This window comes from Acipenser ruthenus, chromosome 6 (genome assembly GCF_902713425.1).
Source record: "Acipenser ruthenus chromosome 6, fAciRut3.2 maternal haplotype, whole genome shotgun sequence".
NCBI lineage: Eukaryota > Metazoa > Chordata > Actinopteri > Acipenseriformes > Acipenseridae > Acipenser > Acipenser ruthenus.
In genome coordinates this window covers 41,601,794-41,629,215 of record NC_081194.1, presented here as the reverse complement: position 1 = coordinate 41,629,215, position 27,422 = coordinate 41,601,794, and the positions used below count along the sequence as shown (strand labels likewise).

The following is a 27,422-nucleotide window of genomic DNA, read 5'->3' as shown; positions in this document are numbered from 1 at the left end:
CCACCCCTTGTGTATCTATTTATGTATGATTATTGTTTTCATTTGTATTATTATTATTATTGTATTTGTATGCGGGCGGTCGAGCACTTTTGTCGTAGGAAATAAGTTGACCGGGAAATAAGTTGATCGCGCAAGCGCAGTAAGGCAAAAGTAGACAAAAGTAAGGCGCGGCTACAGTTTGATTAAAGGGGAGGTTCACTGCATGGCTTTTTATTTTTATCTGGCCGTTTTATTTACTAGACTGTGTATGTTGGTGCGTGTTCGTGTCACTGTCTTTAAGTAAGAACTTTAAAATGTGTGATCGACGACTGTTTCTATGGTAAAGTGTTTTAAACCTCAGTCTTTTTATGTTTCTATAACATAATCATTTCCATTACACGAGAGTAGATGTTAAAACTTCATGCTGATTTGAATCGGCTCTCGCCAAGATAAGCACCAACTAAGACGTAGCTTTACAGTAAACTAATGTGATCCATATGTGTCTCCATCCATTTGCGCTTCCTTCCATATGATGATGTAGATATCATTCTGTCTGGTGTTAATGGCTGAAGTGTAATGCTGGCTCCAGGGATCAGCTTATTTTGCCTCCCTGGCACATCAGCACACACAACGGCTGCGATGCTGGCTCCGGGGATCAACCACAGTGCGGCCTCCCCAGCGCATCAGCATGACAACTGTCTGGATTGAGCTAAGTAGGGTACATCTCTGGGGTCTTCAAGTGGGCACCTTCCATCCTCAGTGTTTCGTCGACTAGCCCACGACACCTCAAGAGGGCTCGACGGTGATTCTGGCGTCCCAGCATCACCCCCCTCCGTCCCCCACTCAACTCAGCCCAGCTTACTTACCTGTACATCAGCGTTTCTTTCTTTCTATTGTGCTTGAGATCCCCAGCCAGAATCTTTCCGTCTCAACCACAGCCAGTTGCTGCTCCTCTCTGCTGCTTCAGATATGTCAATCTAATGTAGTTTATGTGTGATCGCAGAGATTTATTTATATATTAAATTATTTTACACGTCAAAATGTTGTCAATCTTTAATCAAAATTAAAATGTTTCAGTAATATAATCTGATGACATGCTGCATCCATCATATTAGTATGATAAGGTCGTATTTGTACATTTTAATATTAGTATAGCTGTAACTTTACTACAGTTTAGACGTGGCAAAACGTAGGCCTACACTGAGAGTTAAAAAAAAAAAGAATAGTATATACAGTACCTTGATTTGTCTGCATGTCTTAAGCATTAACATTTATTGTTACACATACAATTATGTTTATTTAAAAAAGGTTTTAGGTTTAGGGTTGTGGTTTTTAAATACTAGGGTGAAGTAAATTAACCACAAATAGCCAGACGAAAGTTTTTTTTTAGTAAGGAATTGTGTCGTGTACTCAAGTTGGGAATTAAAAAAAATCTCTCATGTTGTTTGCACACAATACATTAACATAAATGCCATATTCTTCGTAAATGTGACAATTGTATTCCTTGCAGTAATATACACTGAGTGTACAAAACATTAGGAAAACCTGCTCTTTCCATGAAATATACTGACGAGGTGAATCCAGGTGAAAGCTATAATCCCTTATTGATGTAACCTGTTGAATCCACTTAATCAGTGTAGATGAAGGGGAGACAGGATAAAGAAGGATTTTAAAGCCTTGACACAATTGAGAGATGGATTGTGTACTGTATGTGTTCCATTCAGAGGGTAAATGGGCAAGAGAAAAGATTTAAGTGCCTTTGAACGGGGTATGGTAGTAGGTGCCAGGCACGCCGTTTTGAGTGTGTCAAGAACTGCAGCGCTGCTGGGTTTTTCACGCACAACAGTTTCCCGTGTGTATCAAGGATGGGTGAAAGAGGCCAAAGGAGGCTAACACGAATTGTGCAGAGCAACAGACAGTTAGTCAACTGACAGTCCAGTACAACATTGGTGCTGAAAGACCCATAAAAGAATGCACAACTCGTCGTACCTTGACACGAATGGGGTATGGCAGCCGATGACGTAACAGAGTTTCACTTCTTTCAGCAAAACACAAGAAACTGCGGTTGCAGTGGGCTAAGGAACGAAAACACTAGACACCGGAGGATTGGAAAAACATTGCCTGGTCTGATGAATCTAGGTTCCTGCTGTTTCACGCTGATGGGAGGACTAGGGTATGGAGAAAACCACATGAGTACATGCATCCATCATGCCGTGTGTCAACATTTCAGGCTGGTGGTGGTGGTGTGATGGTGTGGGATGTGTTTTCATGGCACACATTGGGCCCCTTGATAAAAGTGGAGCAACGTTTGAATGCCACAGGATATCTGAACATCATTGCCAATCAGGTGCATCCCTTCATGGCAGCAGTGTATCCATCTGCTAATGGATTTTTTCATCAGGATAATGCCCCATGCCACAAGGCTAGGATTGTCCAAGAATGGTTCCATGAACATGACAGTGAATTCAGCTTACTGCAGTGGCCTGCACAGTCACCAGATCTCAATCCAGTTGAGCATCTGTGGGATGAGATGTAACAAGCTATTTGGAGTAGAGATCCACTACCAGCCAACTTGACACAACTGTGGGAAGCACTGGAGTCAACATGGGCCAGCATCCCTGTGGAACGCTTTCGACACCTTGTAGAGTCCATGCCCAGACGAATTGAGGCTGTTCTGAGGGCAAAAGGGGGTGCAAATCAATATTAGGAAGGTGTTCCTAATGTTTTGTACATTCAGTGTATAGTATTAATAAGGGATAAGATTTGTACTATGTTAACCTGTCAAATCCTCTTGATAGGACAAATACAGAAATGAAAAATGTATGCCATGGTAGATATGATTGCTCGTTATGTCTTACATGGTTGTTGCACTACAGGAATTTACCATTTTTAAAATCATGCTGATCTACAGTAGTCTACATATACTGTATGATCTCTCTTTTTTACAATAGCTATCTTAGTTGGTATTGAACTACATGTATTTACCAGAGTTTAGCAAAGTTAACTCTTTAGTTTTTAACTAATTAATGTACTGTTTCTTCCCAAACTTGTAATTGAAATACATGCATGATGATAACCAGTCTCCTGTTCGTTTTCTGTCCTAATTATACAAAGTACTGTATGTAAAAATAAATGAAACAACAAAGCACATAATACTAAATAATAATACTGTATAAGCAACATTTTTCAAGTACATCATGTGATTGATGTGCACCATCGCAGCAGGGAGCTCATTTTTTTCCATGACTGAAACTCATGCTATAACATTTGGAATATTGCTCGCATACCTGTCCATACAGGAGTGCTTCCCAAAACAAGAACACCTCCAGAAATGCAAAATAACGTTAATACGTAACACATTTTGCTAGTTAATGTTTGTTACACAAACAGAAATACACAATCAGAAATGTACAATCATACAATTCATTTTAAATTATTTATTTGCTGCTAATATATATTCAGCGATATTCACATCCCCTTATCTAGCATAATACTGTCGAATATATCCAATCTACATGTTAATGTAAATTATAGGTACAAAATTAATTTTAAATTATGCATTTTTGTTAGGCTAATATATCGGATCTAAAGCGATATTCACATCATCTTATCTAGCAGCATACTGCCGAATAAATCAGATCTACTAATTGATATAAATTATACTTACAAAATTTATTTTAAATTATGCATTTTTGTTCATTAATATATCCAATCAACTTATTTCCTGGCTCGATCTACTTATTTCCTAGCCTAGGCTCGTTTACATTAGAAACAATGGAACCTCCCCTTTAAATTCTAGAGCTTGATCAACTTATTTCCCGATCAACTTATTTCCTGGGACACCATCCGTCTTTTATTATTGACTGTTTGAGATCAGCGAAAAAGCCGGTCTTATAATGTGTAGTCGGTGGGGATGGGGTTAAAACCCCTTCCCTAGAACTCTTGTGGGAATGTGGCTAGAGCCTTAATAAGGTAATTTATTAATAAGGTAATTAAGGCTCCATCCATGAATATAAAAGGACCCACTCTTGGCTCAGAAGGCAAAGAGTGTCAGAGGAGAGATGTGAGTTTGTGAAGAGAAGTAAACAATTGCTACGTATGCTGGTTTCACAACCAGCATACTACTTGTTACTGTCTGTTTGTTTGGCCCTTGTGCCCTTTTGTTTAGTGTTCTGTATAAACCTTTATTTTGTTTCTGTGTTTAAATAAACACTGCACCGTCCCACACAAAGTCTAGGTGTGATGCATTTCTTATTTGAGCTGAGATGTATGGGATGAACACTTGCTGGGTATACTCATCAAATGTCTTTGCAGTACCAGGCTTCAGCATCTGAATGATGGCAGCTCCATCAAGGACTACATTGGTTGCACTAGGTGCCACAGACTGGGTCTCTGAAAGTTCTTCCAGGCATGTTAGCAGGTCACTCTTGGTCCGCAAGCGGAGTCTTCCTGCCTCAAAAAGTGCTAGGGGACATGTCTGATTCTCATGTTGGAAGAATTCATCCAGGTTCCATCTGGCGTCTGACACCCAATGTACAACCTCGAGAAGAGTTGCAGATCACTCTTCATGGATCTTGTTCACAGCTTTGGGTGTGGAGTTGCCAAACAAGGGTAGCTTGTTGCAGTGAATGACATAATTGATTGGCTTAGTTGTTTCTATGAGGCATTGTTTTGTGAGGGTATGTTACAACTGATAATGTAATAAAATACAGATAATGTAATAACTCAACAATAACGTAATAATTTGCGGTTTATAACGTAATAATACTGATAACGTAATAAATTTCGCGATAACGTAATAAAATTTCCCTACTAATATCGTAATAACTTTTTTTACAGATAACATAATAACTTATTACATTATTGGGATTTATTACGTTATCCGCATGATTGAAATTTTTTGTTAGGATAATGTAATAATTATACTGATAATGTACAAACACTCAAAACTGAGCACAAAATTGCCACCCATTTACAATTTTTTTGATTATCTAATGTGCTACATACGTTACCTGTTGTAATGCTTCAGCAATTATCATTGTTTGCCCTTGATGAATTATCAATATGTGCAAATAATTTCAATCTGTCTTAATGATTATTATGATACTGGGAGGAAGGAAACTTCCATGATTGTGTTCAGCTTGTAAAATCCACCACTGTAAACACTTTTGATGATAGACCAGTGGACTTTGACACTGTTGTCTCTTTCATTAAGTCAGGAGGTTTGGTGCTGGTCAATTATTCCTTGTGCCTCCCATGACTGTGTGCTTGTCTATATCACCTTGATTTGCCTATACATTGGTATCATAAGGTGATACAAGATGCAATAAGAAAAGGTTAAAATTTAGTGATTCATTGTAACAATATGGACGTTTTTCTCTTGAGGGTTGAATGCTCAGAAAGGAGTCCTACATAACTAATTTATTTTCTTGGCAGGAAAAACAATTGTACTTAATGAATGGTACATAATGACATAACATTGTTGGTTGATACTAGGTGTAATGTTATTTAGGCCTAAATAGCAACGTTTATTGTTTCTATCAAAAGAAAAAATATATTAAAAACACAACTAAAAGACTGCAGGCAAATTTTCTGTAGAATCCAAAAGGATGCATTTATTGAATGCAAGCATTGCTTGTACTTACACAAACCCCCCCAGAAAGTTATATATACTAAAACAGAACCATACCCACTCGGGTTCGTTGCCCCTTTAAAACAGACCCAGGACACAGGAAATTGCGTTTTTTCAAGCGCCTACGTGCTAATTTTTAATAAATATAAAAACAAAACAAACAAAACAAACACCTAGCTCTTTTTTGAGCACTAACTACACCACACTGGAACCTACCTATACACAGGACAGCTAAACTGTTTACCTGTAACACAAGCACCATTCAAAACAAAACTAAACAGGTTTACACTACATTTTTCTTTGTACGCCTGCATGCACTCGCAAGCGGGCTCTTCACACAGCAGCCCAGAACAGACTAGCTGCTTTTCTTTTATATCCTGCACCTGGCTCTAATTTACAATAACAGCCAGGTGCAGATCACTTAACTAATAAAACAATTAAACAAAACAATAAAACAATTCACAAAACAATTAACAAAATGTGCAGGCATACATGTTTTATGCAGGGAGGATTTTAACCCCCTCCCTGCTGTGTTACACATCCTCCCCCCCAAGTGTACAACACTGACCGGCCATTCCAAGGCCACCTCCCTCTGCCCTTAAAAGACCATCCACCCTCAAGTCCGATTTCTCGAATCTTCGCCCTCTTCCACGGGCGGGCTTGAGGGTGGGTCGGTCCCTCCGGCGCTGCCAGGGAGGGACCACAACCCGGCGACACGGGACCCCACCGGGATGACAGGGCCGACTGCAGCGACGGCCGGGAAACCGGAGACTGCAGCAGCGGGCAGAGGTCTTCAACTGGGGACCAGCGTAGCGATGTCGATCACCCAAGGGGAGTGAAGCAGCGAACAGAGGGAGCACCAGCAACGTCTGGCAGCAGCCCAGAGACGTCTGAGTGTTCAGGGAGAGTGGAGTAGGGAACCAGGTGTAGAGCTGTGGCCGATGGTGCAGACTCCTGGGTTCCAGGTCTAGCGCCGGGAGGTCTGGGCAGACCGGTAGGGTGTCCAGGAGCAAGGGGCAAGGGATAGTACCCGGCAGCACAGGACTGGTTTTCAGGGGTGGTGGTTGGGGCTGTGGTGGTTGTATCTTCTTCACCTCCTCTCCCTTGTTTTCAGCCAGTGGCTCCTGAGACAGCCACGGCTCCACTCGGGACGGCAGCTCCACCCCCTCTGGCTCTCGGGACGGCAGCTCCACCCCCTCTGACTCTCGGGACGGCAGCTCCACCCCCTCTGGCTCTCGGGACGGCAGCTCCACCCCGTCTGGCTCTAGGGACGGCAGCTCCACCCCGTCTGGCTCTCGGGACGGCAGCTCCACCCCGTCTGGCTCTCGGGACGACAGCTCCACCCCGTCTGGCTCTCGGGACAGCAGCTCCACCCCCTCTGGCTCTCGGGACAGCAGCTCCACCCCCTCTGGCTCAGGAGTCAGCGATGCTTCTCTCGCCTGCTCCCACTTTTGGAGCAGCAGCTCCAGTTCGGTCGGTTCCCGCTCCTGTATTATCAACGGGGCCAACCCCAGCTCCTGTCTCTGCCTCTCCATCTTCTTCATCTGCTCCTCTTGAGCAGCGGTGTTTTTACTGATCCTTTCGATCAACTCTTTTAAATCATTTTTTTTTCCCGGGTCTTTGGGGCGCCCACACACGCTACCACCACGTGTAACGGAACCGTACCCACTCAGGTTTGTTGCCCCTTTAAAACAGACCCAGGACACAGGAAGTAGTGTAGTGTTATGTGGTCTCCATATGTCCCATGTAGTGCCATGCTCTGCAAGTATAGCTCCCAATTATTACCCCCCACATAACTTGCAAGTGGTGTGCCTTCCATTGTGAGTGAATTTAATCTCAAATCTGCAACAAATTCTTGTCTTAGTGATGCAGCAGACCAAAATATTCCAATGTGAGGCAACTGGTCTGCCATAGCTGCAAACTGGCAATCACCATCTGGTTGAGGATCTAGCTGTATTACTAAATCAGAGGAAGTAAATGATTCCAGGCGATCTTCATGAGTATATGGAATCAGGTACAATCGTCTGTTTTGGTTTGAGTTCTGTCGCTTCTGCTCTTCATGTCTGGTCACACTAGTGATGTCATTGACCGAAAACCACTTTTGGGTCAAATCTGGGCTCCCCGGAGGTCTAAAATGGATCTTGTATTTGGACAATTTCAAATTCCTCTGTACAATGACCCCAGGCAAAACAGCATGCTTTTTTGTGACTCATTGTTTAGTGCACCTGAATCTCACCAAAACCTCATCATTTATATTGTAAATTGATGGAGGTTTAGTGGCACATGCACGATGAATCATTCGCCTCATGCAATGCTCGGTTGCCTTTTTTGCCTGTTCTCTTACTCTGGATCTTTTGCTTTTCAAATTGATGTCTTTGTCTTGAAGAGGGAAAAATGACCTCATCATTAACTGCACTTTGCTCAAAGAATTCTTGAGTGGCATGGCTGGTTAGGGGATGCATGATATTACTTTTACAGCCATAGTATACGTGGAAAGGTGACATCCAGCGCAACTCTTCTTTGGGGTCCTCATTTAGAATTTGGGCATATTTTGGCAAATGACTGGCCCAGTTTACCCCCTGTTGCTGTACGTTGACTAGGTCGTACATGATTTTTTTCCTCAGTGATCAGTGCATTCTTTCAATTTTACCCTGGCTCTGGGGATGGTATGGCGAACCTGGTTTTATATGGTAATGCAATATTCCCAGACTGTTGTAGTCGAACACTCATTGTACACAATGATTAGCCAATGACATGTCAGGTACTGCCCAGGCATTTTAGATACTGCCCTTCTCATTATCATGTTAGAGAGAGAGAAATTTGGAAATGTTGACATATGGAAATGAAAAAAAAAATCTATAAATACATTAATGATTCGTAAATATATTAAATAAAAACACAAATATAGTTTAAGTAGATGCAAAGAAGAAATGAAATAGCATTTAATTATATATTTGTATCTACTTTAATGCTTTTCCTCACTCATTTATTTATTCATTGATGCATAAATGATGCATCAATTTCCAAATATTAGTTTTGGAAATTTTGACTTCCATACATAGCATAGAGAGCTGATGATGATAATGAAGTTAACTGACTTATTATTATTATTTATTTCTTAGCAGACCCCCTTATCCAGGGCGACTTACAATTGTTACAAGATATCACATTATTTTTACATACAATTACCCATTTATACAGTTGGGTTTTTACTGGAGCAATCTAGGTAAAGTACCTTGCTCAAGGGTACAGCAGCAATGTCCCCCACCTGGGATTGAACCCACGACCCTCCGGTCAAGAGTCCAGAGCCCTATACACTATAACCCATGGTGAGGTGAGAGCCAAGTGTACTTCAGACTGACAGTTATAATCAAAGATTGACTCCATGTGCGCCAACCGACCGCTCTAACTGCTACCCCAAGGGCATTTAGGCAGAAATTAGTAGCGTTCTTATGAAGTCTATGGGAGTGAGCTTTTACTGCTAGCTTAAAGCTCCGCTACAATTACATTAAATGCAATACACTGACCCACAATATTACCAACTAATATGTCAATGGGTGGCAGTTATGGGCTGAGTTTTCATTAAAGGCAAAGAATAATAATTTCCAAAGCATTATTGGTAACGCAAAATTTTATTTGAAATAATGACCAAACACCTCTTTCATACTGTATTCATCTCTTTTCCCATGTAGCACATTAGATAATCAAATAAATTGTAAATGGGTGGCAGTTTTGTGCTCAGTTTTGAGTGTTACTACATTATCAGTATGAGTATTACACTATCCTAACAAAAAGTTTAAATCATGCGGATAACGTAATAAATCCCAATAATGTAATAAGTTATTATGTTATCGGTAAAAAAGTTATTACGTTATCAGTAGGGAAATTTTATTACGTTATCGGAAAATGTATTACGTTATCAGTATTATTACGTTATTAACCGCAAATTATTACGTTATTGTAAAGTTATTACATTATCGGTATTTTATTACGTTATCATTTGTAACAGGGCATTGAATTGGTCTCGACCAATCTTCTGCACATATCAAACCGTCTCCACTGCAGCAGGGTCTGCAATTTCCTTGGTATCAAGAACAAGTAAGTCCGCGTTCTCCTTTTCAAAGGGGTTGCCAAGCTCTTCAATCCCAGCCACGAGTGAGCGAACATCTTTGGCGAAAGATGTCTGTACACTCACTGTTTGGTCATGGTGACGTGTGTCTGCTTGTTTGCATTGATGCTCCTGTGCATCCTTGAATTCTCTAAACACTCTGGCAACCTCTGGCCCAGCAACTATCCACTGACAACGTGTGCTTGGGTTGTCTGTGAGACCAACCACCCCTCCATCACCCTTGATGCAGGCATTGTTCTGCTCGTGTGCTTGATCAGTGGGGATGGCTGAGAACACACACGTGGTCTTCTGTGCTGTGAAGTGACCACAATTGAATTCCTTGGCAACGTCTGGTTGTTTCTCGTGCAACTCCGCCATATCTCTCAGGTGCACAGGGATCTACCAAGCATAGTTGGTGTGGTCCAGTGCAAAGAACCAGGGGATGAGTTCTGTCAGGGCATCCAGGTACATGGCGAAATTGGCCTCTTGCAGGGAACGCACATATACCAGAATGCACAGTTCCAGTGCCCTCACAGTTGCCCAGTACTGGAACTGGGGGCACTTCTGTTTTCTTTCATCACACCAGGCATCAAAGCCCAGAGAGGCCTGTCCATCTTCTGCATCTGTGAGACTGTAGTGATCATGGGCACGGTGCTGTAGGATGTACAAGGCGGCAGCTGTGATCTAGTGTGCTCTTGCGATCTGGGTTGCTCAGAGAAAGGATTCTGCTGTTCCGGCTGGTTTGATATCCTGATTGCTGATGACTTGCATGGTATGCAGCCCAAGATGTGTTCTCGCTGCTCTTTTGTATCCTCAAGAATGTGTCTTGCGTTCTCTAGCCACCGATCTCCTCTGTGTGTTTCTCAAAGCAATCCCTGCCCAGGGATGTCACACATTCAGCTGGAACTGGTAACCCTTTGATGCTGGATGTTACTGGATGTACATCAGTGTAGAAGTGTGGTAGATGGCCAGCTTCCTTCGTGCCTGCATCACCGCCAAGGATGACAATGCCACGATCCATTCCCTTATCTGCAAAAGTGGGATGCTGCAGCAGGCAGATGCCAGTCCCATGGAAAGATTATTTTGCTGTAGTGGCTATGGTCAATATTGTAGGGGTTTTGGTCAATATTGTCCACAGCAGCAGTTGTGAATACGTTGCCACGCATGATGGGTGGACAAACCACCTGGTCCATCTGAAAGCGTTGGCTCAGAATGTTCCTCATCTCTGATGGGAGACGCAGCACACAGTCGTAGGAAATACTGAGGTCGAGATGAAAGATCTTGTCGACCAGTTCTTTCTTGCAGGTTTCTGAATGCAGCATCAGCCCAACATAAGTTGAAATTGGTGTTTCTTGTCTTGTACTGTGTCTGGCAGATGAGATGGTATGGTCCTCTTGTGTACACCTGTGCTTGACGCTGTTGTATTTCACAATCTGGGCAATGGTGAGCGCTGCCGGTGTCGTGGCTTCCCGACTTTGATCTTTGATGCTGGGGCCCTCCAGTACCACATTTACCAGAGCAAGCAGAAGGTTCGGCACTGACAAATCTTGACATCTTTCTTTGTATGACGCACGTGCAAGGTGGAGAGCATCGCTGTCACTTTCCCGTTCGCAGGCTTTGGACAAGGCCACACCGATATCTTCATCAAATACCAGCAGGACATCCTGGCCCTTGCTATGAGATCGCAGGTCTGGAAACTCAATATAGTGTATCATCTTCTAAATAGCACAATTTGTTATCCCTGAAAATGTAGGATTAGCCACCAGAATTAAGTATCTAACTGGCTTAGGTCCAAAGATATAATCAAAAATATGATTTTAAATAGCGGCCATTTTGAAATCCAATATGGCGGACACAGGTGTAATTTCAGGTGCCTCTCTATCTGAAAATGTTCATAATACATTGTTTGACATATGTGCCAACTTTGGCGCTTTTATCACCTATTGCACAGTTGTTATGGAAATTTGCACTAATGCTTGTCTGAAATGTTCAGGTTTGAAAACGTGTATTTTCATTTTAAAATCTGATATCTGGTACTACTATGGCAAGCCAAATTATCATTTAGGGATATCTCAAATTAATGTATAGATATCTCTAAATAGTTTAAGATATTATTAAATAATTTCCAGATATCTCTAGTGATTTGAAGAGATCTTCAAATATTCAAAGATATCTGTAATAGATACAGATCAGTCAGAGATATCAGTAAATCAGTCAGATATATCTAAAAGTGAAATAAAAATATCTCAAATTGAGTTACAGATAAATAATATGTAGATATCTGTAAACCATATTGATTTTGCTAGCTTGGTATGCCAAACTGTCATTTAGAGATATCTTAGGCTGCATTCACACTGGGTCCGTTTCAAACAGACTCGGTCTGGTTCGTTTAGTTTGAAACAATGTATCAATGTGCTTGCTGTTCACATTTATCTGTGAGCAAAGGGGCCGAGTTCTTTTGGATGCAAACTGAAGTTCATCTTTTTGGTCCTTTTCCATTTTTTTTCAGGACTGAGTCTGTTTGTGTTCACAATTCAGTTTTCAAGTGAACTCGGTTTGTTTATATGGTGTGTGAACCGGATGTTTACAATATCCTGCAAGGCATATTGAAAGATGGCAGCTATTGATGTATTGCTCTGGTTTTTAATATCGCATGTTTTAGATTCTTACATACTGCTGTGGAAGAAAGCACTGGGGGAGCACTTTGCTAATTTAATTAATACATGTATTGAATCCCTAGAGTATAAGAATAATACAGTTTACACAATTCTGCATGGTTCTCCTACTGTCGACATTAAACAAAGTAATTAGAAACAACTGAATATACTTTACTATTTTTATGAGTTTTGTCCAGTTCGGCTTGGATTCTGGTGCCTGACCAAATTTCTGTCAGAGCTTCACTTTCTCCCGCTGTCAGGATTTCTACAGTGAAAAACGGGGACTTTTTTTTTCAATTCACTGACGTCGTAGCAACTCTGAAGCCGTTAAAATAACAGTATGTAATACCAATTAAACATCAGGTGAATTTATTGCAGATCATAACAACTCATTATTTTCTTTATATTGTACAAAAAGATAGATCAGCTATTAACATATGGTATACACATAATCAGAATGATTAAACAAATAATCCATATAATTGTTTATTTTATTTTTGAATGGTGCTAACACAACCTAATACATTACTCTGCTATTAACTTGTAGAGTGCACTCATGCAGTTTTGTACTTAACAAATAAATACAATAGCAAAACCGGGACGATTAACAGTTACTGTTTCCGAGTGGGACAACAAATTAAGGCTGAAACTGTGACAATACAAGTTTTCAAGGGATGTGGTAACCCTAATGTAGTTCCCAAAGACATTTTTTGTTTTTTGCTCAACTTGTTTCCAATATGGGCTAAACTATGTGCAAAACGTTTATTTCCGAGACAGGTTACCTTGTATAGTTTGTTTCCTATGTGCAAATATCTTAAAATGAATTTTTGATACCTTAAAAACTGCTCAGGATATTTGTCAATGAGATTTTGGCATGATTCTTTAGTGATTTTTGACCATTCTTCAACTTAACATTGTTTCAGTTCATTCAAATTCCGAGGACTTCTCTTGTGCACAGCCGTCTTCAACTCATACCAAAGATTCTCAATCAGATTTAGATTGGGACTTTGACTAGGCCATTCTAGGACATTTTACTCATCTTTAATCATTCTGAAGTAGATTTTGATGTGTGCTTTGGATCTTTGTAATGTTGGAACGTCCTGTTGCGCTTTAAACCAAGTTTTGTAGTGGAGGGTTTCAGATGATTGGCCAATATCTTTTGGTATGCTATGGAATCCATTTTACCATGCATTGGAACTAAATTTCCTGTGCCATTACACAGAAAAAAATTTCCCATAGAAGGATATTACCACCTCCATGCTTGACTGTAGGTATTGTGTTCTTTTCTTTGTATGCCTCACCAGTCTTTCTCCAAATGTAACGACTATCAGCATGACCAAATAACTCGATTTTTGTTTCATCACTCCACAAAACCTTTGACCAGAACTCATATCCATCATTCAAACGCTGTTTTGCAAACTTTAAGTGATTGTCCTTGTCACGGATAGCTGAGTTGGGTGGAGGTGTAAAAATAATAAAATCCAGACAATGGTATGATATTCCACAAGTTGTTTTCTTTTTCCTTTATTATTGTCCGCAAACAGTGGTAATCAGGACAGGACAACAAACAAAAGAAAATGTCCAAACAAAAGAGAAATGCTAACTGAAATGTGGAGAGACAAAAACAAATAAACAACAAAGTAAAATTATCCAGACTCTGGGTGTCTGCCCTTGCCTTTCTGGCCGTTCAGGTGTCCACCCTCCTGATTGGCTGTCTCTCTTTTAAATTAGTTTGTTTAGGTCTGTCAAAAAAATCACAATTAGCATTTGTTTGGTTTTATATATAACCCTCCGTACCTCTCCCACACTCCTTCGTGCTTTCAGATACCAGCCTCGACTGCTACAACACGGCTCTCTTTTATGTGCCGCAGAACGCCCCCTAATCAGTGGATCACCAATCAGCGATTGGCATTTTAATCGCCTCCCAATTCTGGGACTTTCCAGCACATTCCGTGTTGTTGCCCTCAACAAAGATGGCGACCGTCCTTTCGGGACTTCCGCCCCAAAGGTGGAACTGCCACGTCACACCATCTCTGTTGGGGCCTTCTAGGCTGGCTCACAGCCCCCTGCCGGCTGGGAGGGTGGATTACAGAACGGGATCGCTTTACCTCATCACAGTCCTTTTGACGGTTTCCTAAGAGTGTTTCCTTTTTCCTTGGCCTGCGACCATTGAGACCTTCACCATGCAGTACTCGACCTATGGTTGCAATGTAAACCCCAGCCCCACTTGCAGCCAGTTCACTTTGAATATCTTTGGCAGTGAATCTTGGATTGTTATTAACCTTCCTCACAATTCTTTTACTTTTTCTTGGTCAAAGACCCTTTTTTCTTCCAGACCGAGGGAGCGTTGTGACAGTACCACGAGTCTTGTACTTCTTGATAATAGAAACAATAGTTGAAATTGGGATGCTTGGAAATGCTTGGAAATCTTCTTGTATCCTTCTCCAGCTTTATGACAATAAATCATTCTCTGCCTGAAGTCTTCAATAGCTCTTTACTTTTTCCCATATTGACTTATTGGTAATGACAGCAATCATCCTTTGCCTAACCCTTTTATAATCGCTAGGAATGTTCACCTACAATCCAGCATTTTCTAGACTTTTCCAGAATTAGGTTCTGCATTATCATATTGAAATTTCTAGCACCTTGTAGACAATACTACCATAGCACCAAAGAGTATGAATACTTTTGAATTTGAAATTGCTGAAATAAATAATTGTAACTTTTTTTCCTCATCCACAAACGGAAGTAAGGAAACAAAAGCAGTTACAATAATAAATAAACAAACAAAATAAACCTGGCTCTTGGTTGAGCACTGACTAAACAGTGGTTCTCCTTGTCTCTGCCTACGCAGTCAGGAAGTCTAATCTGTTTACCTGGCCAGAAATAAATACCCAGTGGTAGGTCGTGCTACACACAATAATCCCCGTCCGAAGATAATGCCCAGCGTATGTTTTTAGAACATAGATCTCACTCGCTTGTAGTTTTCAATTCTCTTTTCCAGCTTCAGCAATGTCAGACACGCTTCCACTCTCACTACACCCTCTACACCCTCTCTGAGGCACACCAGCCTTCTTTACACAGGTGTCATAACTGATCATTGTCTCCTTAGGTAAACAAGTACTTTTACGCACACCCACATTAACAGAAGCTAGTGGCATCTAGTGGACAAAAAGAACATTACACCAAGTAACCCATTTTACACAGTCAGGAAACAGCTCTTTTCATTCTCAAACTTACATATGTGTTTTGAACCACTTCACCACAAAATTATATGTATATATATATATGTGTGTGTGTGTACTTTTTAGTATCCGCAATAAAACGTTGCATGTTTCAAAAGGTACTTCATAATTTAATAAGAAATATAATACAGTAATATAGTATACCCAGCACAAAAGGCAAGTAACTGAATGTAACTTACTTGATTGATGAATCTTCAGTGATGTAATTTGTAGAAAAATTTTTTTTACAGCCTGTGGAAGATTTTTTAAATCACTGTAGCCCACAGAAATCCATTAGGAAGATGAAGAGCCAGTTTGAAAAACCAAACTGCGAATACTGGCAGTCAACAATTTCATTTTTTTCTACCATGAACAATTAAAAAGGCAATTTTGTTTTGGTTCTTCCTTGAAGAAGGTCAAATTTAGGTCCAATTTAGATTTGGACGACTTTTATTGTCATTTTTTATTCTTATTTTTTCCTCACTTAAATGCCAGGGAAATTGTGTATGAATTAAAAAAAAAAAAATCTACAGCATAATAAAAATATATATTACACGGAAATCAAAACTTAAGGGAGTAGCCACACGTGACCCATAACCTGCTTGGCAACAGACACATCAAGATTAAGTATAATTATAAGAGTGGTAGAAGCTAGCTGCAAGCTTGCCTCGTGTAGCCAATACAAATACAGTAAAGCTTGACAGACAGAGAGTGATTACAGGTGGAATACACACTTAATCCCACCCATTTTTAGGATACATGTTAGCCAATAGCAATACAGTAAACCTTGGAAGATAAGCCTTTTTTACTTTAACAAAATTACATGTAGGCTTAGCCTCCGTAGCCTCTTATGACGAGCCACCACTGCTCAAAATGTTTTACAGATATCTAGATATCTTTAAATATTTAAGATATCTTAAGTGGCATTTAAAGATATCCCTAAATGATCATTTGGCTTGCCATAATACTATACTAGGTTAAAATAATTTATCAGTTTGTCCTTGGGGTCAAAGCATCTTTGTCATTGGGTGAAAAAACTGGTTGATTAACAAAATAATGAATAATGAATGGGTGGGGACAATTACTCTTTTCAGGTTTAAATGAAGGAAGTGCAAGGCTTTTAAACAGATATTTATTGAACCCATTGTAATAGCAGATTACATTTAAATAAATATTTGTTTTAACATGTTTCTTTCAACACTGCACATTTAATACTTAAATAGCAAATATCATTTGAGTGCTTTAAATAGTTCAGCAAGTTTTACATTTCTTTTAGGACAATACACTTATGTTATAGGGTTTCTGATTTTAGATTTTGACTGATACAACACACCTGACACCCGGAAAAGATAAACATCAAAAGAACACCAGTTATTTTATTTATTTTTTTACTTAATTAAGCAAAGCGATGATTCTGGCAGGGAACTCACTTTAACCTTTGTTCAGATCACGTAAATATCAAGCATATTGTAACGTCTTGAGAGGGCTCGCGAACTTCGCGTTCCAGCAGTGGGATGACACCCAAGGGGCTCCCCTGTTGGTGAAGGGGACAATTGGGGGCGGGGCCTACGAGGTGATAAAAAGGGTGCTCCGTGTCATCAGGGGGGTGGCAGACGAGAGTAAAAAAGAACAATACGACAAACATAAACAAACATTAAAAGACGAGTAATTGGAGGGGAAAACAACCTTGAGGTTATAAGGAGTAACAGACGTGAGGGAAGAATAGTGATGGGACATGATTGGCAGAGAAGAGTGAGAGGGGCAGTGAGACCACTACCAGAGTAGACCAGAGAGAGAGAAAGAGAGGAGAAGAGAGGTGAGCCCGGAGGCTACAGAGGAATCATAGTAGGCTGAGAGGAGCTGGCCCCAGTCTTGTGTCTGTGTGTGTGTGTTCTCCAAACTCTCCTTACCTGACCACTTTCCTGTCGGCTTTTAATTTCGAAATAAATACGGGTCTTGACCCGCCCCAAAATTGATTACTGTCCCTTCGCTTGATTCCACCATCTCGCTAGGAACGAAAACGCTACACTGGTGTCGGAAGTGAGTGGTATTATGGAGTCAAGGGAGGAACCAGGTACATCGTCTGGGGTGATCGGTAGTGAGGGAAACGGTAGTGTTCAGACCAGGATCACAGTGAAGCAGGAGCCTGCTTGGCTTGAGATGTGGGAGACGAGAGCGGCGGAGGGGAGCCGCACGCAGCCAGGTACACCTAAAATGGCTGATCGGCGGAGCGGAAAAGGAACACCAAAGATGGCCGCTTCCCTACCCGGGATGTCCGCGCCCAGTCCTACAGTACCATCTATGGCCCGCCAATGGGGCTGTGGACAGGAGACTGTGCTGGGAATGCGGTCAGCCAGGCCATTTGAAAGCCTGATGTCCCCAATTAGTCCAAAAGGGGGTCCAAGCATAAAAAGACACCCAGTCAGTCTAGAGGTGAGAATACCGGCCCGGATCATTACACCCCCCTCCCCTGAAAACACATAGTGACGGTGAGCCGTGTCAACAAGGGCCAATACATGTATGCCAGCACTGTCAGTGGGGTTCCGTGCACCGCCTTGGTCGACACTGGCACTACCATCACCCTCCTCTGACCGGGTGTGTTGCCCTGGCGAGGCGAAGCCAGCGAGGTGACCCGGGCCCCCCCACAAGCCTGAGCCTCCGGACTGTATCTGGGCAGGTTGCCCCCATGATGGGACAGCAAGTCCTTAACTTGGAGCTGGGGGATGGTCAGACCCAACACCGATCAAGGCCCCCTGGCAGGAGGCAGAGGGAGCCCCAGCGAGGGCCCCCTTGGGTTGTCCAGAGCTACACCAAGGATGGAGGCGAGAAGTGGGGCTCCAGTGAGGCCCTGAGGGGTCCATATTCCCTCAACCAGAACCGACATTCTACGGGCCACCCATCTTCAGAGGCTGGCCCGTTATCCAAGCAGCCCCATCACAGGGCTGACTTCTCCCCCACTAACCATAATCGTCGCCACGTCTCTGGCTGATCCCCGAAGAAGCAGACGGGTCCACCGGGCCCGTAAAAATGGCTGAAGGACTGAGTCACGGGTAGGGCAGTGACTGGGATGGTTCGCTGTTTTGAGGAGGCAGTGTAATGTCTTGAGGGGGCTCGCGGACTTCGCGAGGAAGATATGTTCCAGCAGTGGGGTAACACCCAAGAGGCGCCCCTATTGGTGAAGGGGACAATTGGGGACTGAGCCTATGAGGTGATAAAAAGAGGGCTCGGGTTCGTCAGGGGGGTGGCAGTTGGATGAGAGTAAAAAGGAACAACACGACAAACATAAACAAATACTAAAAGACAAGTAATTGGAGGGGAAAACAACCTTGAGGTTACAAGGGGTAACAGACGTGAGGGAAGAAGAGTGAATGGACACGACTGGAGGAGAAGAGTGAGAGGGGCAGTGAGACCCCTGCTGGAGTAGATAAGAGAGAAAGGGATGCAAAGAGAGGAGAGCCTGGAGGCTAGAGAGGAATCGTAGTAGGCTGAGAGGAGCTGGCCCCAGTCTTGTGTCTGTGTGTGTGTGTGTATTCTCCAAACCTCCCTTACGTGACCACTTTCCTGTCGCCTTTTAATTTCTAAATAAATACGGGTCTTGACCCACCCCAAAATTGATTACTGTCCCTTCGCTTGATTCCACCATCTCACTAGGACCGAAAACATTATTATTATTTGTTTATTTAGCAGACGCCTTTATCCAAGGTGACTTACAGAGACTAGGGTGTGTGAACTATGCATCAGCTGCAGAGTCATTTACAACTACGTCTCACCCGAAAGATGGAGCACAAGGAGATTAAATGACTTACTCAAGGTCACACAATGAGTCAGTGGCTGAGGTGGGATTTGAACCGGGGACCTCTTGGTTACAAGCCTGTTTCTTTAACCACTGGACCACACAGCCTCCAATATGTTACAAAATAGTCAATCAAATAGCTGGTTCCTTATTCTCGTCAATCAAATAGCTGGTTCCTTATTCGTCCCTCGATAAACAAACAATATGTCTATTGATCTGCAAACTCTTTATAGCAAGTCATCCAATATCTCAAAACGTGGATACAGGGTTACCTTTCCCTCCACAACTGCGACCCTTTCATGTATCCTGCGCAGTGTATCATATTTTTTCTGCTCTCGGGTCAACAGCTCATAGCTTAGAGGGGATGTGTCACTTTCTATGTACACCCTCCCCTTTACCTTTACGCTTTGGGGTTGGTTGGGATGGACCCACATGAGATGGATTCAATGGTGACCTCTCCTATTCTCGCTTTCTTTGTTTGCAGCTTTTTCATGGTCAAAGCCTGAAGTTGGACAAATCAGGGTCCTTTATTTGAAAAATGTGTTAGCTGAAATCGAGTGGAGACCAGTGCCGACTCTATTTCAAGGTTACTTTGCAGAAGAGTAAGATTCCAAATTCCAATATATACACCCAGTATGTAGCCTGCTCTTGTGTTGCCATTTCTATATGGTGTGAAAGAATCGCACCTCTCTGCGGTTCGTTGCCCCTTTAAAAACACTGACCCAACACACAGAAATGGATTTTTAAGCGCAGTTGCGCAGTTTTTAATAAACACAAAATAAACAAAACAAACACCTAGCTCTCTTTGAGCACTAACTAAAACAAAACAGGAACCTAAACTGAAAACAGGACAGCTAAGCTGTTTACCTGTAACAAAAAAAACAAACAGAATAGCACATACAAAACAAAGGCTTCACTCTACCTTTTTTCTTTTTCAAATTACGGCTGTACCCACACACCTGCACAGTCGGGCTTCTGCCCTCTTCAGCAGCCGCCCAGAGCAGACTGACTGCTCTCTTTAAACCCTGCACCTGGCTCTAATTTTCAATAATAGCCAGGTGCAGGTAATGATCAATCAATAAAACAATTAAACAAAAACAAAAGCGTGCCTTCCGCACATGTTTTTCTAGCAGAGAGGTTTTAACCCCCTCCCTGCCATCTCACACATCCCCCCCCATGTCTTTTCAAGACACCGGCCATACAACGGCCACCTCCCTCCACCCTTAAAAGACCACCCACCCTCAAGTCCACAAATGTCAATTTTCGCCCTCTTCCACGGGCGGGCTTGAGGGTGGGTTGGTCCCTCCGGCGTTTCCAGGGAGAGACCCAGGACCGGCGAGGAGGGACCCAGACGGCTTGTCCAGGGCGACCATAGCGCGGACCGGTGACCGGGAGCCAGGACTGACAGGCAGAAGCGTGCGTCTGTGGACCTGCGCAGCGACCTCTGGAATTCCAGGTGGAGCGCAGCACGATGCAAGGGGAGTGGAGCAATCAGCAGGGGGAACGCTAGTGACCTCTGCCCCTTGCGTAGCGACGTCTGCCTCTTGCGCAGCGACGTCTGGGATTCCAGGAGGAGTGGAGTAAGGGACCAGGTAAGCGACTGTGCCTGGCAGTGCTGCGACCTGGGAGCAAGGTCCAGCGCAGGGAGGTCTGGGCATTCCGGCCAGGTGTCCACGATGACGGGACTGGGGACCTCCCTCGGCAACGCCGGACTCAATTGCATGGATGATGGTTCTGGGAGAGGTGGCTCCTCCCCTCTGGGCTCTGGTAACGGCAGCTCCACCCCCTCTGGCTCTCCATCTTCCTTATCTGCTCCTCCTGAGCAGCAGTGTTCTTATTAAACATCTCTATTAAATCTTTAAAATCCATTTTTGGGTCTCCAGGGGCGCCCACACTCGCTGCCACCATATGTGAAAGAATCGCACCTCTCTGCGGTTCGTTGCCCCTTTAAAAACACTGACCCAACACACAGAAATGGATTAAGCACAGTTGCGCAATTTTTAATAAACACAAAAACAAAATAAACAAAACAAACACCTAGCTCTCTTTGAGCACTAACTAAAACAAAACAGGAACCTAAACTGAACCTAAACAAAGGCTTCACTCTACCTTTTTTCTTTTTCAAATTACGGCTGTACCCACACACCTGCACAGTCGGGCTTCTGCCCTCTTCAGCAGCCGCCCAGAGCAGACTGACTGCTCTCTTTTTAAACCCTGCACCTGGCTCTAATTTTCAATAATAGCCAGGTGCAGGTAATGATCAATCAATAAAACAATTAAACAAAAACAATTAAACAATTAAACAAAACAAAAGTGTGCCTTCCGCACATGTTTTTCCAGCAGAGAGGTTTTAACCCCCTCCCTGCCATCTCACAATGGCTACCAATTGCTCCAACACTAAAGTTCGATCACAGCTTGAGTCTACCAAAGAAGCTACTGGTTTACCCCTCTACCAATGCAGATAATGTAACTTGGCAATGTGACCAGGTTGAAATTACATTTTTTATACTTTAGTACAATATGGTGGTATCATGTCTACTTTTTTGAGATTTTATAGTTATTGTTAAACTACAGGTAGTAGTTACTGCTTAATTATATATCAGTCAGATGGTTGTTACTACTATGACTACTTACAGTATATGCTATGTCTTAACATTCTATATTGTAATTTGCTATTACATGCTATTAAATCTTTTATGGGTCTGTAAATCTTTTTATTACATGCTATTAAATCTTTTATGTGTACTTATGATAGGGTGTAACAGGGCGAGCAGCCCTGTATGTATTATTTATTTATTTATTTTTAGTACAGGGTCTCCCCCTCCGCCCCTGTGTTATTTTGTATTTATTTTGTTTGATGATTTATTATTGTATTTATATTTATATGACGGCGAAGCGCCGGGTGTTTTGTTATATTATTTTAGAAACGTATTTATTGTTTTGTAAAAATAACGGCGAAAGTCGTGTGTTTTGTTTGTTATTGTTTTATTTAAAATGTCTTCTGGCAGAGGCGAGAGTGGGTACTCGTCCTCTGCCAGGAATAATTAAAAAAAAACCTTGTGCAGAAGGTGGCCATCTCCCGAATTAAGTGATTAATTTGTTGCTAAATCGGGAGATGGTCACCTGCATATAAGCTTGCAGCTCTCTGCACTCAAGGTGGGTGTTAGAGCGGAGAGAGCGAGAGGAACAAGAGAAAAAAAACAAAACTAAAGATTAAATACAGGTTCAGTGAAGGCTACTGCCCAGCCTGACCGGTATTGTTTATACTTAGTGTTCATGATTTTGTTTTGTTTCCCTGTTTTATTTTGCTCTGTGAGCACAGTTTTTTTCTGTTTGAACTTGTTATTTATTTTTGTTATTTAAAAATAAAATGGCGCGCCGTGTCTTTTTGTTTGGAAACTGCAGTATTGGTGTCAGTTTGTTTAGTTCCTGCATCTGGCCTGACGTCACGTCTTAGCCATCCTGCCACAGGGTCCCTGAGTGAATTACCTGGTAATGGCATGACCTTGTGGTGTCCAGAATTTAATATATAGTCAGGATTCAGGGTGAGCTCAAACAGACACCTGCAGCTTGCTGACTTGCCAGTGGGATCAGATGATGACCACTCACCTTCAGTTCTCCAGAGCTGTTGTGGGAAGTTGCTGCCGTGAAGGAATATAATTGGAAATTCTAAATTGGGGAGAAAAACTTAATAATATTAAAAATGATCATTCTTTATTACACACGTACAACTAAAGGCTAATGTTGTTTATTCTCTTCTAGGGGAACAGACTGTTGTACTCCTGTTTTTGATGTATCCGCCAAGGAATTTTACTGGTGTGCTATTCAGTGCATTCACCTCGACAAAAATGTTACTCTCGGTAAGTGTAAAATGTAAATCTAGAGAATTGCTTGTCACCCCTACATTTCACATACAATATGTGAAGATGGCATCTTAGCAAATATTACCAATAGCAAGCTTTCCTATAGCTAAATCAGTAAATCACCCAGTAATAACTGTTCTCTGGTGGGCTACCCAAAACTTCACCTCTAGACCAGGCAGGAATTATACTGACCTAAAAGACCAACTCTGTCAGCCTGGATTCCTTGGTTGCTCATGCTTTGAGCCTTGGGAGGCCAGGGTTTGAAGTGGACCTGCCATCACAGCCATCAGCGTCGGTGCTGACTGCATAGACAATGGCTGGATCAGCGGAAGAGCCTTGGCCTGCTCATGCTGTCCCTGTATGCGTCAAATTAACCTAAACCATGTAAATAATTTTCTAAATATTGCCCATATTTAATATAGCAATTGCAACAGTGTCATCACTACCAAGGCTATCAGCATTTTCTTGTTCCTATTTACAGTATTTAATTTCTGGCAGATAATGTTGCACAAGGAAAAGGGGTTGCATGCTAAATCTGGATATTTTTATAGAGTATTTTACAAAACTGGGGACTCACTCTGGATTGCATTAACCACCTATTTGTGGGTTACCAGGGATTGCCACTAGAATTAAGTGTCTGATGCAATCCAGGTGGATTACTGGGTACTGTGCTGCTGTTATCTCAGCATAGAGAGGTTCATTTTAAGTTATTACAATGATGCTCGACATTATTATAGATTTCTATAAAAAAGCATTATATAAACATGCCTATAGATTTCAATATAATTATATAGAATAATATAAGGTTCGTATAAATGTATATATTAAAACAATTGAGACATTCCTATAGATTTCTCTGGGATAATGCATACTCTTATAAAGGTTTGCCATAATGAAAGCATTGCAAGGCATAAGGAACATAGTGAAAGCATGGTAGAGCACAGGTATGCAAGTAAATCCCAGAGATGTATGATAAAGCATATTACAAACCATGACAAATGGAAAACTACGATAAATACATAGTATAACCAGAGAATTTTGACCTGACAGAGGTGTTTATTCGTGCAAATATTCCTCTTAAAAAATTGGACAACCAAAAGTTACGAGTGTAGCAAATGGTGGAGTGATTCCTTCATCAGCTCAGCTGAGACATGAATACTTACCTAAAGCTGCACAGTATCACAAGCAGGATATTAAGGAGGCTGTGTGGTCCAGTGGTTAAAGAAAAGGGCTTGTACCCAGGAGGTCCCTGGTTCAAATCCCACCTCAGCCAGTGACTCATTGTGTGACCCTCAGCAAGTCACTTAACCTCCTTGTGCTCCGTCATTCAGGTGAGACGTAATTGTAAGTGACTCTGCAGCTGATGCATAGTTCACACATCCTAGTCTCTGTAAGTCGCCTTGGATAAAGGTGTCTGCTAAATAAACAAATAATAATAATTATGGAATTGGATTATGGAATTGCTTGTCAGTGGTCACTGACAAGTCGACTGATGCCCAAGATCAGTATGGGTTACATATTGTATTTGCAAGACCTAAATGGTGAATATCCGAACATGCATCTGATTAAAACACTGTTTCACAAGCTATTGTAAAGTGCTTGAATAACTTTGATGTTGATTTTGATGATGTCAGTGCATTTATCTTTATATTTGATGTTTGAAAAAAACTGTATCTGTATCTGTTCCATGCACATTTAGCGAACTATGATACCTTACCTGTGACGCTTCCATGAATTTTGAAGAAAATTTCCGTGATTTTCACAGGCCCTTAATTATAATGCAGCAACATGTCATCTAACATCTTTAAAGAGTTGTTGGTAAATCCATCAAAAGTCATTATTAATTTATGTTTACCTTTCATAAAGTGTGCTAAAGGGGGAAGGTGTTAGGATACTCATGTTCTAAGCTATAAAACAGTATTCACTAATGCATGTTAAGCAATGGTTAATACTGATAATGACAACTATTTAATTGTAACCTGAAAAACAGTTTTCTTTTTTATACTTAAGCGTTACAACTGAAGCATTACCACTGGATAGACTTTTATAAATTCCATCCTTTTACTAATTAATTACAAAACAAAACAAAAAAAACTATCTACTGAGCTTTTGGTTTTCTCTAAACTATTAATATCCTTATCTGGTAATGATAAAGAACTGAATATTTTTACAACCCACCCATTCTGACCCATTCCCTCTTGGGGATATAAACCCCAAAATCAATAGATGTAACATCCTTACCTTACATAGATACACCCATCTAGATAATTAAAATACATTATTCATTGTCAGGGCTTGAATCTCATTTTGGTGTGCTAGGGGGATTTCCCCCCTATGCTGCAGCCAATGGGGGGGATTCCAAAATTTTAGGGGCGAATGGCAAAAGAAAAGGCACTTTTGCATAGAAAAAACTATATATATTTTACTGCATCATCATTCACATTGGTGTTACTTTAAAATAAGCTGCTTTCAGGAGACCTACAGCTGTTCATCACTGTTAGACAGAGTACTCTCCATTGCTTTTGCCATTGCCTGACATAAAGTTTTTGCATGCAGCAGAAGAAAAAGGTGCTTTTCTTTTTAACCAGCGCTCCATTTCTTTTTTTAACTCTTTAAACTCAGCCCTGTTTCCGCCTGTTTTTCACTGTTTTCATTTATGTATGTTTAACTACTGCATAGTTTGTACTGCATGCATGTAACATATCAAACAAAAGGCCACAAAATTCCCTTTCATATTATGCAAGTTGCAACATGATCAGGCATACTATATGTGGTAGAGATGAGAATATATGTAATAAATAAATAAATAAATAAAAACATTTTTTTCCCAAAATAATCTTGTTTGGTCACTGCTATATATATATATATATATATATATATATATATATATATATATATATATATATATATATATCAATCATAGATGGCTAAGAAAAAGAAAATAAAAAAAAACACTGCACCATTGAACCTCACTATGAAATTAACAAGGGGGAGAAGCTGAGCTTTCCAACGATACCGCCCCTTTCAGTCTAGCTGCTATAATGACGGAGCAATAGGCTCAAAACTAAACCTAAGCTGTGAACTCTGTCACATGATGAGAGGCTTAACTTCAGGCGATCATAGTTCTGGCTAGGAGTACCTCATACACACACTGAATACGTCTTTGGAAAGCCCAGAGTCTGTACTTTTAAACCATGGTAGGTGGCTTTTACGGTGCCTGAGTGTATGTGCGTAACCTTCGGTGCCCTGGTTTTAAGAGTTAAAGCAAAAGTCACCACTTGCAAAACAACACTTAGATAGACTTAATATCGTCTTTTTTTTCAAAACTGTTTACTTACTGCAGTGTGCTGAGTTTCTATAATCCTTAAAGATAGTGGCCTAGAATCACGTACGAGATAATAAAGTCTTGCGGTACTTAAAATATCCAGTACTACTTTTATTTATTTATTTATTTAAACCTGACACCCACTTCCTTATAGATTGTTGTAGCATTTCAGGCATTCTAAATTGGGTAAAAAATACAGTAGCTTGGTGTCTTAAAATATCTCCCGCAATGAAAGTTGCACATATGCGGGAGCAACTTGGAAAATGCGTGATTCCCGCAGATATTCAAGCCTTGATTGTTATATATATATATATCCTTGGCACTATTTGGCAACAACTCATTTGTTATTTTTCCCATAAACTGACCTCTGTATCCCAGGGCTTACAGCCTACCCTATAATGACTGTTGATTTCTCAAACATTTTGTACATCCATGTTTGGTACCTCCCTACAGCATGCATAAAGATAAATAGTTAGGCTGCATTATGTTGAATAGAACTGTATATTAAGATTTGGAATTGACAATCAATAGAAGGTTAAAATGTTCAAATTTTTTAGCACAATTGTTATTAAATAATTGCTATAAAATGTCTATTTTTTGATGAGTAGTAAAGGTACATATTCTAAAAATATATCAAGATTACAATTATAGGAAAATGTAATGTTAAATAAAGTGTGCTTTTTATAGGGTTTATGTTTGGTTGGACTATTCCCATTACTGCTTAGATTTGTGGGAGAGATGACCCTCGCTAAAGTGAGCGCAGTGATGAGGGCAGCCTCATTCATTCTATTGGCCTTCTCAACAAACACGTGGATGGTGTTCCTAGGTAAGCTAATTAATT

At 41.2% G+C, this 27,422-nt stretch overlaps 1 protein-coding gene across 2 annotated transcripts in view; it reads left to right on the top strand.

Annotated features, from left to right (window-relative positions):
* Positions 1-27,422, top strand: part of zgc:174356 (uncharacterized protein LOC100137120 homolog) — a 98,666-nt gene that overhangs the window by 33,039 nt on the left and 38,205 nt on the right. For both annotated transcript variants that reach the window (XM_034017623.3, XM_059025389.1), the window contains exons 3-4: positions 23,156-23,253; positions 27,269-27,407. In XM_034017623.3, coding sequence (XP_033873514.3) covers positions 23,156-23,253; positions 27,269-27,407 — 237 coding nt within the window. The remainder of the gene's footprint in view (positions 1-23,155; positions 23,254-27,268; positions 27,408-27,422) is intronic.